This window comes from Nomascus leucogenys, chromosome 5 (assembly GCF_006542625.1).
Source record: "Nomascus leucogenys isolate Asia chromosome 5, Asia_NLE_v1, whole genome shotgun sequence".
NCBI classification, from domain to species: domain Eukaryota; kingdom Metazoa; phylum Chordata; class Mammalia; order Primates; family Hylobatidae; genus Nomascus; species Nomascus leucogenys.
Window position 1 is genome coordinate 68,283,963 of NC_044385.1, and position 16,408 is coordinate 68,300,370.

At 42.0% G+C, this 16,408-nt stretch overlaps 1 protein-coding gene across 4 annotated transcripts in view; it reads left to right on the forward strand.

Annotated features, from left to right (window-relative positions):
- DGKH (diacylglycerol kinase eta) overlaps positions 1 to 16,408 on the forward strand; it is a 200,917-nt gene that overhangs the window by 2,808 nt on the left and 181,701 nt on the right. For 3 of the 4 annotated variants that reach the window (XM_030813330.1, XM_030813333.1, XM_030813332.1), the window contains exon 2: positions 5,347 to 5,550. In XM_030813330.1, coding sequence (XP_030669190.1) covers positions 5,347 to 5,550 — 204 coding nt within the window. Of the gene's footprint in view, positions 1 to 4,630; positions 4,690 to 5,346; positions 5,551 to 16,408 lie in introns of those variants that run through there. The other variant, XM_030813331.1, reaches the window with a different exon arrangement.

The window sequence follows — 16,408 nt, forward strand, 5'->3', positions numbered from 1 at the left end:
CAGGCTGGAGTACAGTGGTGTGATCGTAGCTCACTGCAGCCAGGAGGGATCCTCCCGCCTCAGCCTCCTGAGTAGCTAGACTACAGGCACATGCCACCATGCTGGGCTCATTTTGGATTTTTTTGTAGAGGTGGGATCTGCCCAGGCTGGTCTCAAACTTGTGGCCTTAAGGGATCCTCCTGACATGGCATCCCAAAGAGCTAGGATTACAGGTCAGAGTTATGTAAAATTTGCTTTTTAAATTCAAATATAGGCAACTTAATGCTTTACCATAAAAGTATGCTCATTTACATTTATGAAAAGGAATGCTCAATACTGAACAATATTGAATACGCTTAATATTCATTCTGTTCAATAATGAACAGATCCTGTTGCATTATCCCTTACTGGATAACATAAGGGCATGTACATATAACAATAGCATGCATGTAACCATTTACTCTCCTCACTGTTTGAAACAGTGTCTCACTATGTCACCCAGGCTGGAGTGCAGGGGCCTGATTGTCAGCTTACTGCAACCTTTGCCTCCTGGGCTCAAGCAATTCTCCTACCTCAGCCTCCCGAGTAGCTGGGACTATAGGTGCTTGCCACCATTCTGGGCTAATTTTGGCATTTTCTTGTATAGATGGGCGTGGTGGTGCGCACCTAGCTATGTTGCCCAGACTGGCCTTGAACTCCTGGGCTCAAGCGATCTGCCCACCTCAGCCTCCTAACGTGCTGGGATTACTGGCATGAGCTACTGCATCTGGCCTCTCCTTATTCATTTTTGATGGAACCTAAAACATGATGGTGTGATTCTGCATGGAACTATTCAGGCAGAAGAGTAAACACAGTATCAGGAATTGATGCTGACAAACAGTAAAGAGAACAGCACTTCTTCCTTTTTTTTCTTTTTTCTTTTTTTCTTTTTTTTTTTTTTTTTTGAGACAGTCTCACTCTGTTGCCCAGGCTGGAGTGCAGTGGCGCCATCTTGGCTCACTGCAACCTCCGCCTCCCGGATTCAAGCGATTCTCCTGCCTCAGCCTTCTGAGTAGCTGGGATTAGAGGCGCGTGCCACCATGCCTGGCTAATTTTTTGTATTTTTAGTAGAGATGGGGGTTTCACCTTGTTAGCCAGGATGGTCTCGATTTCCTGACCTTGTGATCCGCTCGCCTTGGCCTCCCAAAGTTTTGGGATTACGGGTGTGAGCCACCGCGCCTGGCCCAGCACTTCTTTCTTAAAACGCAGCCATGTTGAGCTGTTGCTGAACTTTACGACACGATTGGGAGATGAACTGAAGTTAGTTAGTTAAGCGAACCATTTAAATAAACGATCAGCCTTATCATTCTGGCTAAGTCATTGGGCCTAAAGAAGGTAAATTTTAGCATTCTAAGTTTCTGTGTATTTTCTTTAAGGCTAGCTTTGAAATGCAATCAAATTTCAGTGGAAATAGAGACATAACCTAAATTTCTAATCAATTAAAAAATACTTTAGTGGTGGGCATGGGTGGGTAGAAAGATATTTAGCCAAACAAGCCTTACCGGGGGGAAAATAGGTAGTTAGAATTCTAGCCAACACTTCAAAAATGTGGAAGTATTTACAAAGTAGTCCTTAGTTGGGGGATGCTAGAGTACACTTATTAAAATTTGCTTTCGGTGCTGTGGCTCATGCCTGTAATCCCAACATTTTGGGAGGCCAAAGTGGGAGGATCTCTTGAGGCCAGGAGTTTGAGACCAGCCTGGGGAAGATGACCAGACGCTGTGTCTAAAAAACAACAACAACAACAAAACTAGCCAGGCCTGGTGATGCATGTCTGTAGTCCCAGCTATCCTGTGACTACCCTGGGAGGCTGATGCCAGAGGAGCCTTTGAGCCCAGAGTTTAAGGACGCAGTGAGCTGTGATTGGCCATTGCACTCCAGCCTGGGCAAGAGAGGAAGACTTTGTCTCTAAAAAAAGAAAAAAAATTTGCTTTATTTTGAAATGGTTTTATACTAGTTAGCGCTGATAAAACTATCTAGGTCGAAAGGAAAATTAGGAAGGAAAGAGTTTCAAAGGATAGGGCCAAAATGTAAATGAGAGGTTATAAACATCTTTGCATTAGGTCTAGATGATGAAAGGTTTTTGCCTCAGTTACAAGGATGACCATATGTATATGCAGTTAATATCACAATTAATCCCCAAATCTTTTTCATTCAGGTAACAACTAAGGAAATGGTAATAAGTTAAAAGTTTTGAATGTTAAATTCTTAATATGTAGCAAATAGCGTGTTCTTAAGTTTTAATTAAAGCAGCTTCTCAATGCCTGTACTTGGTCAACCTGCAGTATTCTTTGATTGCATGGTTCCTTATTGATTAGGAACACAAGTCCTAGAACACTTTGAGCTCTTCAGGATATAAAATGTAACATTCTGCGTATTTATGGTATAATATTTAAGATAAAACCATAGAATATGTGAGATTTGAAAGTTGCCAATGGGTATAAAACCCCTTTGTTATGAGTAGTGTTCAGTAAAACTATAATTCAAAATACCTCTGTAGAAAATAATACACTAATATTCATAAAGTTGGCATGAAATTTGGCTGTGACTTACACATCTTCAGTCTAATAGGTGTTCTTTGTTTTAATGGGCCAGGATCTCTATTTAGTAAAAACCTAATTTAGGGGTAGCTACCACCTATTTCCATTTCATCCTAAATGCAGTGTCTATAAAGCTTATGTTGAAGTCTTTAATAGTGTGTGTGTCATATGTTCTGAACAGAGATTTCAAAGTAACAATAAAAATGTAAGATGCATCTAAGCAATTATTGAAAAATCTGAAATCACTAAGTAAGGAAAAGATCAAGGAATTCTTATAAATCAAATAAATAATGTAAGATACCACATATTTGAAATTGTTGCAGTTGCTATTTTGAGCTACATGGTTGAAATGGTTGGAAAGATTGAGACCTTGACCTTGTAGTACTTTTAAGGAAGGTGAAGTACATTGCAGGTACACAGTTCGCAAATTAGATATTCATTCTAAAAACTTCTAATTTAAAGATAAGACCGAGAAGAGGCTAGTAAGTCAGGTATCTTAAATAATGGATTCGTTGAAACTGGGTCTTCAGAAGAGGTGATTGCAGAAGTGCAAAGCTGGCTCTGAGGTTAAATCTTTATGAGAAAGGAATACCTTTACTTTGAGGTATTAATGGCTCAGCTCTGGGATATGAAACTTTTTAAGTATCTTTAAGCAATCAGTGTTCGAATCAAAGAGTGAGATGTGTAATCTGACCTGTTAAAATCACAGAATCAGGCTGGGCATTAGATAATGCCTTTCAGTTTAATCACTCACTGCCCGGATTCTGGAAAATGTTGCTGTATAAAACACATAACATATGAATAGAAGTATATGGTAACTGATAGACTTTTGTTATACAGTGTGATAAAGTGAATAGAACATTAGAGTAGTAACTGCATGATTTTGACTTTGGTCCCAGTTTGTCATTTGGGGCCTTAGTTTCTTTACATTAAAAGAGAGGACTAAACTAAGTTTATTCTTTCAAAAGACCCCTTACTAGGTGTCCTTGTCTACACTTCCAAAATATTGGACTTGTTCATGACCAAACAGGTGGGAATGAAGGCCATTATTTTGATTATTTTTCTCTTTTAAGAATTTCCTGAAATATGTTCTTTGTAGATAAAGAATTACATATTTGTAGAGCTCTAAGTGCTCTTAAAATTCATTTTGCCCAACTCCTTCCTTTCCTAAAGGAGACAACAGAAGCTGCAGAAATAGCCTCTCTGTTATTATTACATAGCAGCAGTCTCCTGTCTTTAAATATTTGAACTAAACATATTTTACATTTTAATGAATTTAATTTACAATGTGACGTCCAGTATTGGGATTGCATACTATTTCTTAAAACTTCTTAGAACTGTTAGCTCTGATAAATCAAATTTCTTGTTGGGAGTAAGACTGCAAGTTAAAAAAAAATAGAACCTTAAAGGTCATGTCAACTGAAAAAATACGAAAGGAATGGGTACTGAAAGGCTTGAACATGATAACAGAGATTGAATGCTTTCTCCAGGTGGAGAGACTCCACAGTCTGGCAGGGACTTTTTGTCCTATTTAAAAATATAGCTAACACCAGTTTGGTGTTCTCTTTGGATGACAAGAGGGATCTGTCGTTTTAATGTCTTCTCTCGCAGCCCCCTCACACCTGTGAGGCTTCTTTGACGTTGAGCGTGCACAACCCGCTGCCAGTCCGCGGTTCCCAAGTGCCCGCGCAGCCAGCTTGCAGGGGAGTTATGCGCGGTGGCTACAGCCTGTTGATCCCATTTCCTCCTGCTCTAGTCCGGGCTAGGGAGTGGCTCTGCCAGGATTTCCAAGGCTTTTTGTCTCGGGTACTGGTGTTCGCATGGCTCGAGTGTATTGTTTTCTTCCAGGCAATCTCGGTTAGCGCTTCAGCTTAGACGCTTCTTGTGCGTTCTGTCGTCTTGGGCTGCGTGTAGTCTCTTGTTTCTGCGCTTTCTCCACGCCCTTCCCAGTTTCCTGTTAGCCGAAGGGGATCGCTCTTTCTGAACGAAAAGTTCTCAGAGCGGAGCTGAACCTCCCGGAAAATGCTCTTCTCTTCCGTATGCGCCGGATGGGGGTGGGGGTGGGCCAGAAACTGAACGCCGCAGTCAGGAGAGCTGAGAGGACCTGAGGGCCCTGGCGGAGGCGGGAGAGGTATGGTCCTCGGAGTGAGGCTGGGGGTCGGGAGACCGACGAGGGGCAGCGCCCGACTGTCTTGGTGGCAGAGGGGACTTTTATTCAGCTGGAACCGCGCGGCGAGGCCCAAGTGTTTCTGGAGAGATTCGGGGTCCAGGAGGTGGGTGCACCCAAGGGTGCCGGGAGGAAGCTCCAGGTTTCCATTCTTCCCCAGGGATCGGTGTTGCCCCTGCTGTGCAGAAGTGAGAGGGGGTGTGCGGGCATCGCCACTGCGGTGTGGGCTGCAGAGGTTTCCTGCCTCCCCTACCCTCCTGTCCATCCTGGGGACCCCAGACCTCAGAGGGAGTGGGAGATGTTGCTCCAAACCCTGTCACCCCATCCTCTCTACCCGCGCTGGTCCTATCCGAGGCTGGGTGCGCAGGGGTCCCAGGCGGGCGGGGGTCTATGACCCCTGCGCTCCACCGTGGCCGCCGCTCCGGCGGGAATCGGGCGGAGGAGCCGGGTGGACCCCTTCCTGGAGGGCGCCTGCCCCGGGCGACCCTTCCCCCGCGGGGGTAGCTGGGGAAACGGAAGATGGCGGCGGCGGCCGGGCACGGGGTTCCGTGCTCCGCTCGGGCAAAACCCACCCGCTGACCGCCGCCGCCGCCCCCGCCGGGCGGTGCTGTGTCCCCGCAGGAGTCGGAGAGGATGGCAGGGGCCGGAGGCCAGCACCACCCTCCGGGCGCCGCTGGAGGAGCGGCCACCGGAGCCGGCGCCGCGGTCACCTGTGCCGCTGCCTCGGCGGGGCCGGGAGAGGATTCGTCTGACAGCGAAGCGGAGCAAGAGGGACCCCAGAAACTGATCCGCAAAGTGTCCACCTCGGGGCAGATCCGGACCAAGGTAGGGCGGAGGAGGCGGGCCTGAGGGCCGCGTGGAAAGCGGGAGGTGGAGAGGGCGCGGGGGCGCTGGAACGCGCCGGGCGATCCCGGGAAGGCGGGGAAGGCGGGGATGGTGGGGCGGTGAGGCGGGGCGGGGCCTGGGGGCGGGCGGGGCGGGGAGGGGCGGGGCCCGGGGGCGCTGGACCGCGGTGCTGCGGGACGGATTCCCGGCGGCAGCGCGGGAGGCTGCAAGCCTGGGCTCCCAGGGAGTTCGGCTGACAGAGGCGGGTGCAGGGAACCCGCGGCTCGGCGGGAGCGTGGGAAAAAGCTGACGCGCAGTTGCGAGTTCCTACTTAGGGAACTTAAAAGGAGAGTTTCAATTTTTCTTCCCTGCCGTTCGGGGGAGCGTGCGCATGTGCTGGCCAACCAGCCTGCGCTGCAGTGAGCCCTGCTGCTTTCCCCCTTAGGCCCACTCAGAGGGTGGGTGGAAGGTGACACCAGTCAGCCTTTCCTGTCCCTCTGCTTCCTGCTGCGGTCTGAAAGGCAGAAGCCCCGAGGCAGGCAAGTGGGACACGGTGTTCGCGGCTTAACCGCACCCCGCGTGGCTCCAAGGGCTGGCCAGGCTTTCGTGTCGCAGGTTCCCGCCAAGTGCAGGGTTCAGAACCATGCGTCCATGGTTCTTTTTAATAATGAAAAGTTACCTCTGTGCTATGTGGACATTAGGATGGTGTGTTACTCTTGTTAATGGAGCTTGTGCTGTCGACCTGTGAGGTCTCAAAGTTAATTTTTTAATTTGATCATGAACATACACAAAGCAAATGCTTATGGATATTAAAGGATTTTTATGTATTCTAATTTTCATCGTGGTTTAAAAATCTTCACAGAGAGAGTCTGTTATCAGTAGGGAAATTTAACGAGGAATTTGAAAACGGAACCAACAAAATCATTGGCTTGGGATACCGTTTTTAAAAATAAATTTGCAAAAAATTCATTCTACACCTATTTTTATGAAAAATTTTCCCTAAGGTCAGTGAACTCCTATTTGGAAACATAATTTTTATTCAATGCCTGTGGAGGCCGGTCACGGTGGCTCATGCCTGTAATCCCAGCACTTTGGGAGGCCGAGGCAGGGAGATCACTTGAGGCCAGGAGTTCCAGACCAGCCTGGCCAACATGGTGAAACCCCATCTCTATTAAAAATACAAAAATTAGCTGGGCTTTGGGGCGCGCACCTGTGATCCCAGCTCCTCGGGAGGCTGAGGCAGGAGAATCGCTTGAACCCGGGAGGCGGAGGTTGCGGCGAGCAGAGATTGCGCCACTTCACTCTAGCTTGAGTGACAAAAAAAGCAGCTAGTGGATTAATGTTTGTAGTAGCCTGCCTCCTTATTTTCTGAAATATATATGTGTAAGAACAACAGACAAGAACAACTGTTGACAAGATGCACTTACTAAAGAGTTAGGGATTCAGTCACTTTAGTTAAGAGTACATCTTGTAACTCCTTTTAATAGTGACGTTTTTGAGTTTGTAGTAAATTAAGAATATGGCATTTAATGTGTTTTTGTAAGATTAAGGCTTTTAAAAAGTTAGGGACTTTCCTAAAAGTGTTTTTAATATTTCAAATCTTAATTCTGAAAAAAGTTCATAAACTGTGTTAATGATGGGCAAAATGGCAGGTAAAAAAAAAAAAAAAAATTGTATAGAGGCCGGGCATGGTGGCTCACGCCTGTAATCCCAGCACTTTGGGAGAACAAGGTACCTGAGGATCACTTGAGCCCAGGAGTTCAAGGCTGCAGTGAACTGAGATCGTGCCATTGCACTCCAACCTGGGCAATGAAGCGAGACTGTCTCTTAAACAAATAAGCAAACAAACGTGTATGTTACATATTTATATGAAATGGTCAAAATTCCATGCATACTTATATCAGGATTAACTAGTAGATTTATACTGTTCGAAAGAAAACTTAGAGATGGCTCTAAATTGAATTGAATCACGTCAAACAACAAATTTGTTGGGAGTACCACTATATTTTATAGGTTTCATGCACTCGTTGTAATAGCTAAGATTATATGCTTATGGAGACTACAAGTAAATTTAAAAAGCACATTATTTGTGATTTTCTATCTGACTTTATAATAAAAACATTTAGCACATACATTTTGCCATGAGAGATCATTTTTGATTATGAAATGAAATATTGCTTGAATTTCAGAAGTGTATTGAATGTCAGAAATTCAGCATTTTACACTTTCTCATATGTTAGAGTGCATGTAAGTTCATCAACATTTTCATATATGAACACTTGAGATCAGGGTATAAGATTTCTGAGACCAGTGAGCTTCAACCTCATACCCCACCTCCTGCAATTGGACTGTTCATGTATGTCACAGACTTCATCATTTACATCTTTTATCACATATACTGATTCTCGGGGAAGAAAGTGAGAGCAATAGGGGGAATTTATAGAATGAGAACTACTAAATTTAACGTTGGTTCCCGGTCTTCAGTTATGATTCAGATGAGAATCAAGGGAAGGACCTTTAGAAAAAGACAAATACTTTCTGTGTCCCCGCACAGGTGTGTAAGATGGGAGCACCTGGAGGAGAGGTAGGCCCTAAGATTAGCTCAAAGCCCAGTCTTTTTTTTTTTTTGAGATGGAGTTTCACTTTTGTTGCCCAGGCTGGAGTGCAATGGCATGATCTCGGCTCACCGCAGCCTCCGCCTCCCAGGTTCAAGCGATTCTCCTGCCCTTGCCTCAGCCTCCCGAGTAGCTGGGATTACAGGCATGTGCCACCACACCCAGCTAATTTTTTATTTTTAGTAAAGATGGGGTTTCTCCATGTTGGTCAGGCTGGTCTCGAACTCCCGACCTCAGGTGATCCGCCTGCCTCAGCCTCCCAAAGTGCTAGGATTACAGGGGTGAGCCACGGCCTTGGCCCCAGTCATTTTTAAGACAGTACAAGCAGTTCTTGCTCATCTATCCTGCTTTGTCAGTAGGTCAAAACTGGTCAAATATGGAGTGCTTCATATGGTTCAACCTAATATGTCATCATTTAACCAGTTTTTTGCAGAAGTAAATATGGGTTGTTTTAGGACAATGCACTAATCTTAGCTTTTTCATAGTGGATTTGATGATTTTTAAGTAAGGAATGGAACTGGTATGCTTTTGAAATCAGTGTGGCTTAATAAAATCCTCATGTGTATTTTAGCACCCTCATCATAACTCCATACAGTATACTTTTTGTTTCCCTTTTCATTTTCCATTTATTCCTGGTTTCTTTGTATGTCTATGCTGTCCTCTCTACTATTTTCCTCTTTCTCTGTTTTGAACTTTTTCCTTTCTCTGAATAACCTAAGTGGAATTTCAGGTGGTCTCCTCTAGCCACTCAGGTGCTAAACACTAAATGATTTTATGGCTGCCTTTATTTCCCAAAGACAAAAAGTCACGTATATACAAAAGTGAAAGTGGTGCTGATGTAGGAAAGCCAAAATGGAGTCCTAACACTTGTCATATCTCTTCCTCCTCTTTACCTTCTTGAGTTTTTGGATTCACATTCAGTCATACTGTTGTAGAGAATTTCACAGGTATTTACTGAGAATAAGACATTTTTGAAACAATGCTATTACAGATTCAGACAAATTGGGTTTTGAGGATGAATGTGAAAGAAGCTTTGCGTGTTTTTTGTTGGCCCATGAATACTGCAACCTTTCATTTTATGGGAATGACTGGAAGAAACTTGGTCAGGCTTATGGCCTAGGATTGTTCAACAATCATAAACCAAACAGTATAAACAAATGGGAACCATCTCAATGACTTTTTCTGCCCTTGGGTCATCTCGGCTAAGGTTGTGAAGCTGCATGTGTCAAAAATACTCCTGATGAGGTTTATTGTGTTCTCATTTATTATTTTTTTTTTTGACATTTATATGTCTTCTTACAGCTAATGGCCACAAATGAGTCTCTAAATTTAGGTAAAACATACCTAAACACTAAAAAGATATTTAGAATTTTGCATCAACATTTTATCTAGGCTGAGGGTGGTGGCTCATGCCTGTAATCCTACCACTTTGAGAGGCCAAGGTAGGACAATCAGTTGAACCCAAGAATTCAAGACTAGTTTGGGCAACAGTGAGACTCCATCTCAGAGAAAAAAACAAACCCAAAACAAGACCAAAAAACACACCAGTATTCTATCTGGATTAAGATATATTTTTGGTGCAGCAAACCACCATGGCACATGTATACCTATGCAACAAACCTGCAGGTTCTGCACATGTAACCCAGAATTTAAAGTAAAATAAAAAAAGAAATAAAATAAATCTTACTACTACTACTAATTATATATATAACTATAGATATAAGTATATGTAACTGTATATATAACTATATATGTAACTATATATAACTATATATATAATTCTATATATAACTATATGTATAACTATATATGTATAACTATATGTATAGAACTATATATAACTATATGTACATAACTATATATATATATCTACAACTATATCTATAACTATATATATAACTGTATATATATATATATATACACATTTTTTTTTTTTTTTTTTTTTTTGAGACGGAGTCTTACTCTGTTGCCAGGCTGGAGTGCAGTGCTGCGATCTCGGCTCACTGAAACCTCCGCCTCCTGGGTTCAAGCGATTCTTCTGCCTCAGCCTCCAGAGTAGCTGGGACTACAGGCGCATGCCACCACACCCAGCTAATTTTTTGTATTTTTAGTAGAGACGAGGTTTCACCATGTTGGCCAGGGTGGTCTTGATCTCTTGACCTCGTGATCCACCTGCCTTGGCCTCCCAAAGTTCTGGGATTATAGGCGTGAGCCACCACGCCCGGCCAAAAGCATGTATTTTTAAGCCCAGTAAGGATAATGATCACATTCTTCAATTGATATCTTGGTTTTAATTTAATATGAAGGATGTATAAATAAACTCTTGTTCCTTTATGGTAAGGCAGTATATGAAAATATTGATTTGCATTTTTCACTGCCTTACAAAATACAATTTGTGCCATTAAAACATTATCTTTCATCACAAACCCTAGGTGAAGTACACTGGGGAAGACTTGCTCTGTGTTTTTGAAATTGTAGGTGGCAGCCCATTACTGAGTCATACGGTTCATGGCCAGCATTTAAAAGAGAAGCAGAATAAATTAGGAAATATTATTTAAAACTTTTAGCTAGAGTTCTGTGTGGAAACATGGGAATCATAATGATCCAAATAGATGGGAGACAGAAACATGGTCAGAAGAATATTAGGAAATGAGAGTAAAGTGATACTGACAGCTTTATTGCTCTGAAACTCAATATGAAATGAGAAGCAAGTAGGAACTTTTACATTTTGATAGGTGATGAGCAGAAAGATATCTCAAGCAATTAACACACATCCAGGTCAGAAGTTGGCTAACTTTTCCCATAAAGGGCCAGATAGTAAATAGTTTAAATTCTGTGGGCCATAAGGTGTCTGCTGAAATTATTTAACCCAGAGAATGGAGGTTACTAAGAAGGGGAGGGTCCTGGGGAGAACTGGAGAACTCCAGAGTAATTCTGGAGAATAAGTTCTTATTCTGGAGAATAGAATAAATTCTTTTGTACAGCAAGGTGACTGTAGTAATAATAAGCATTGTATACTTGAAAATTGCTAAGAGTAGATCTTAAATGTTCTCACCCACAAAAAATTAAGTATGTGAGGTGATGGATATATTAATTTGCTTGATTTAATCATTTCACAATGTATACATACAAGGAAAATCACTCCATGTACCAGAAATATGTACAATTTTATGTGTCAATTATACCTTAGTAAAGAAAAAGAAAAAAATTACTCTACTTTGCCACTGTAGTATAAAACAGCCATAGACAATACTTTAAGTGTTGCTGTGTTCCAACAAAACTTTATTTAAGGACACTGAAATTTGAATTTCATATAATTTTCATGTGCTAAGAAATATTATTATTCCTCTTTTTAAGAAATCAATTTGAACATGTGAAAACCTTCTTAGCTCGTCGGCAGGATACGGCCCATGGATATAATCTGTGGGCTGTAGTTTGCTGGCACCTATGTTAGAAAATAGAAGGTAGTATAGTTAGGTTTGCCAAGCATTGCAAAGTTAAGGTGCTGTAAAATATGATCCACATTTAAGGGACCAAATAAAGCTAGATTTCAGTCCATTTAAAAAATCTCATCTTTGTAGAACATTTTATTTTTAGCTTGGTTTGCGTCTTTGCTTCCATTTTAATGTGAACTAAATATAGACTGGAAATTCTGACTCTCAGTACAGTAATATATGGTATAACAGCTTTCTTTCCATTTTGATTACAAGTTAAACATGATATCCCATTATTAAAGATAACAGACATAATAAATAATTTACTAAACCTTTACATACAATTTAAAGATGCCATATTTTAAAGTATCTAAATTTAGAACTCTTTCACTTAGTTTAAGTTTGCTTGTTTGCTATTGTGGTAAAGAGGCAAAGGTTATATGAAACTACCATTATAAAGGACGTGGGGCCCCTTTCTGTTTCCAGGGTAGAGTGTTTTTCACTCATATTGGATTTGTTAGGCTTTACTTACTCAGGAAATGTGTTTATAAGCAAAGGTTTTAATTAAAGAGAGTTTGTTTTACATCTAAGAATAGACCTTTGAAAAAGGCCATAACATGTTAGTACATTACAGTTTCCCTTGGCAAATTTGTTTGGTTTTGTTGGATATTGAGTATTTTACTCTAAGACTATTTAGTCACTGGAAACACATTTGTAGCTGGGCACCGTGGCTCATGCCTGTAATCCCAGCAATTTGGGAGGCTGAGCTGGTAAGATTGCTTAATGCCAAGAGTCTGAGACAAACTTTAGCAAAACAGGGAGACCCCATCTCTATAAAACATTAAAAAATAAGAAAGTTAGCTGGATGTGGTGGCACCTGTAGTCCCAGCTACTTGGAACCACGGCTCTCCAGCCTGGGTGACAGAGCAAGACCTTGCCTCTAAAACAAAAGAAATAAAGAAACATTTGTATTTTTGAGTTGGTTAAATGATTTTAAAGTGGTCAACAGCTATTGGTGATAGTAGTTTTAAATTAGGAGTCAATGTGCATCATTCCTATTTTATATAGTTCCTTGTTTTTTTTTTCAAATGATCATATACGGTAATAATTCTCTCCCTCCTGCTTTTTGTTATAAGGCTATTTGGGAGACTGTTAGGCTTCTGTTTTATATGAGGAAGTACGGTTAACTTTGTCATGTGTAGAGCTGGAATCTCTGACCTTCTCACTGTGTCATTTGAGTATCAGCACTTTTTCAGACCACCAGAATGTAATTTAGCATAATAGATCTTTTTAAATACAAGCTTGGTGCATTTAATTCAGAAATTTAAAAATACTTTTCTATTTAGCATTTTATTGGTTACAGAGCAGTTTTCTATACATGATCTTATGGAACAGTTGTGTACAGTTACCTAAATTTTACAAATGATTATACTGAGACCAAGTTTGAATATCTGCTGAGTAACGGACAAAGCTGGAACTCAAAAGCAGTTCCTTCTGATGATTGTACCCATATCCCTTTCACAGTGGATTAAAATGGGTGGGTTCCAGATGCCTTGCTTTCAGTAGCCTCATAGCTTCTTGGGCAGTGAAACTTTAATCTACAGCATGCAAGCATGTGTGTGTGCAAGCAGGCAGGCTGCTTACTTCTCTTGGCCTCTCTCTCCTTCTCCTTCCCTTCTCTCTTTTCTCTTTCCCTTAAATTCCTCTTTTTTCTCCCTTATTTCCCCCTTCTTCCTGCTCCTGCCTTTATTCATTTGTTTAATCTGTGAGCATATCTCTCATCAATGTTTTAGGTTTCATCATGCCTTTTTGCATTTGGATCCTATGTTTTTAGGGACAGATATGTGACTGCACATTTGAAAAGTAAATTTTGAAATAAAAAATTTGAAATAAAAATAGCAAGGTTCCTGGAGAAGTTAGATAGTGTTGGGTTTGATTCTCAGCTTGTCATGTACTATATTAGATGACCTCAGACATGTTACTTAAGGGGGCAGAGAATGCTGTGCCCACTGATAACTGTGTTTTTCTATTCTTCTTGGCCCACCATTAGACTTCCTTTTCCCCTTGCAGATAGATGGAGCTATGTAACTGACTTCTGGCCAGTGAAATACAGGTGAGAGTGATGTCTGTCACTTGGCCTCTCAAGCTGTTTGTGGGACTCTCCATGCCTTGTGTTTTCCCTCACCTGCCAGGTAGATACAGATTATCCAATGGAAGGAGCCTGGATCCCTGAATGACTTCATGGAGCAGAGCCCTTTGTGCTCCTCCCTGAATCCCATTAGCCACATTGGATTGTGACATGAGGGGGAAATAGAGCTTTATTGTGTTAAGTCCCTGAGATTTGGGCATTGTTTGCTATAGCAGTTAGCATACCCTGAGCAATACACATCATCACTCTGAATTGAGGATTTCTCCATTTCCAAATTGGACGTAGTATTCGTACCTTGTAAGGTAGTAATGGTGATTAAATAAATATAAAATGTTTTTGTATCTGTAATTATTATAATTATTTTTTAAAATTGGTATTAAAATTCTGATAATTACTCCTATGTGTGTCTTTTACATAATTTAATCAGTGGTGTGTATAGGCCACTGTCTTTTGTTGACGATTTTTCCAGTGTCTTTTTTCTTTTTTTTTTAAGACGGAGTCTCACTCTGTCACCCAGGCTGGAGTGCAGTGGCACGATCTCAGCTCACTGCAACCTCTGCCTCTGGGGTTTAAGCGATTCTCCTGCCTCAGCCTCCCGAGTAGCTGGGATTACAGGTGCGTGCCACCGTGTCCTGCCAATTATTGTATTTTTAGTAGAGACGGGGTTTCTCTATGTTGGCCAGGCTGTTCTTGAACTCCTAACTTCAAGTGATCTGCCCACGTTGGCCTCCCAAAGTGCTAGGATCACAGGTGTGAGCCACCGCACCTGGCCTTCAAGTGTCTTATGAAAAAATATTTTAATAAGAATGAATGACCACTTGGAGGTGGTAGTGGAAATAATTGGCCAGTTTGGCTTTTAGGTGCTTCTATGGCCAGTTCTACTTAATCTTGAAATATCTTTCTAAGAGCCTTCTTATCTGCCCTTCTTCAGCTTCCATTTACTCTTCATTCTACTGCAGCTATTTCGTGAAACTTCTTTTGCAAAGGCCCTTAATAATTTTGATTGCTAAAATTGAGTGGTCTCTAGTTTTCAGTCAATTGCTTCTTGCCAATTTGGATGCTATTGACCACATCTTCTCACATCTTCTCTTCTTTTGCTTTCAAAGTTAAAGCTGTCTCTCTCTTTTTTCCTTTTTTTTTTCTTATATATAGAGTCTCACTCTGTCACTCAGGCTGGACTACAGTGGCACAATCTTGGCTCACTGCAACCTCCGCCTCCCAGGTTTAAGTGATTCTCCTGCTTCAGCCTTATGAGCAGCTGGGATTACAGGTGCATGCCACCACGCCTGGCTAATGTTTGTATTTTTAGTAGAGATGGGGTTTCACCGTGTTGGCCAGGCTGGTCTCGAACTCCTGACCTCACGTGATCCACTCGCCTCAGCCTCCCAAAGTGTTAGGATTACAGGCATGAGCCACTGGGCACAGCCAAGTTCTCTTATCTTTCTTACTATCTTTTCACTGCCTCTTAGCCTCTATCCCTGATTCCTTTATCTATTGTCAAATGTTTTTGTTTCCTAGAAGTCTTAATTCTGTTTGCCCCTTCCTAAGTTAATTTGATCAATTAGATTAGGCTTTGACCACCACCTCTATCGGTCTTTTTCTAGCCTGTACTTCTGAGATCTGGGCCTCTAGTTCCTTTGCCTACCAGACATTTCCCTAGGGGGTTCCCTAGCCATCTCACTCTCCATATTCTCAAACTGAACATATTTGTGCAGTCTACCCACTCCCTGCCAAATTCTGCTCCACAGCTTTTATGTCCTATAGAATAAATTGCCTTGTATAGAAGGGATTGACTTTTTGTCTTGCTAATCACCATCATTAATTCATTTGCTTTCATCAAATACCCATTTAGTGCCTGCTATGGCCAGGCATAGTGTTAGGTGCTGGTGATTCAGAAGTGTATGAAAGAGACACATCCCCACCCACAAGGACCTCACTCATAGTCAGCGGTTACCAAATTTGGTCATTTTTGTATATCTTAGATCTTATTTAATCCTCATAGCAAAACTATGAGGTAGGTAAGTACAATTATTCTCTCCTTTTTAGAAATAAGAAGCAAAGATTAGATAAGTAACATGCCCCAGGTCACACATGTCAAGTGACTTGTTTGATGCCTGATTTAACTGTTATTGAAGTGGCTATGCTGTCTGGGGTATATACCTTGGGGTTCATTGTCACACTCCAGGAAAACTTAGGACATGGACACACAGGAGGAGTTTAGGAGCTGGGGTTTAATAGGTAGAATAGAAGAGAAAGGGAAAGAACTTCCCCAGTAGAGGAAGGGGTCTCTGAGCAGAAAGGGCTGGCTGATGGCAAATGCACCGAGTTTTATAGTCCAGTTTGAGGAGGCGGTGTCTGATTTACATAGGGCTCACAGATTGGTTCAATCAGGTATGATGTTTACATAGCACGTGTGGAAGGCTGGTTGCCCCACCCTAATCTTATGCAACTGGGCTTTCCCATTGATCTGCGCCATCTTGTCTGCTCCTTACAATGCACGTAGCTGGCAGAGAAGGGAAGATCGAACTGCCATCTTGAAAATGTCTAGTCCTTAGTTCCTGTGGGCATTCACCTATGCAAGCTCCCAGCTTGTAGGCCGCTCTTTGTTAGAAAATGATTTGGGGCTGCTTTTTATTAAAAAGAAAAGCCTTACCGAGGAC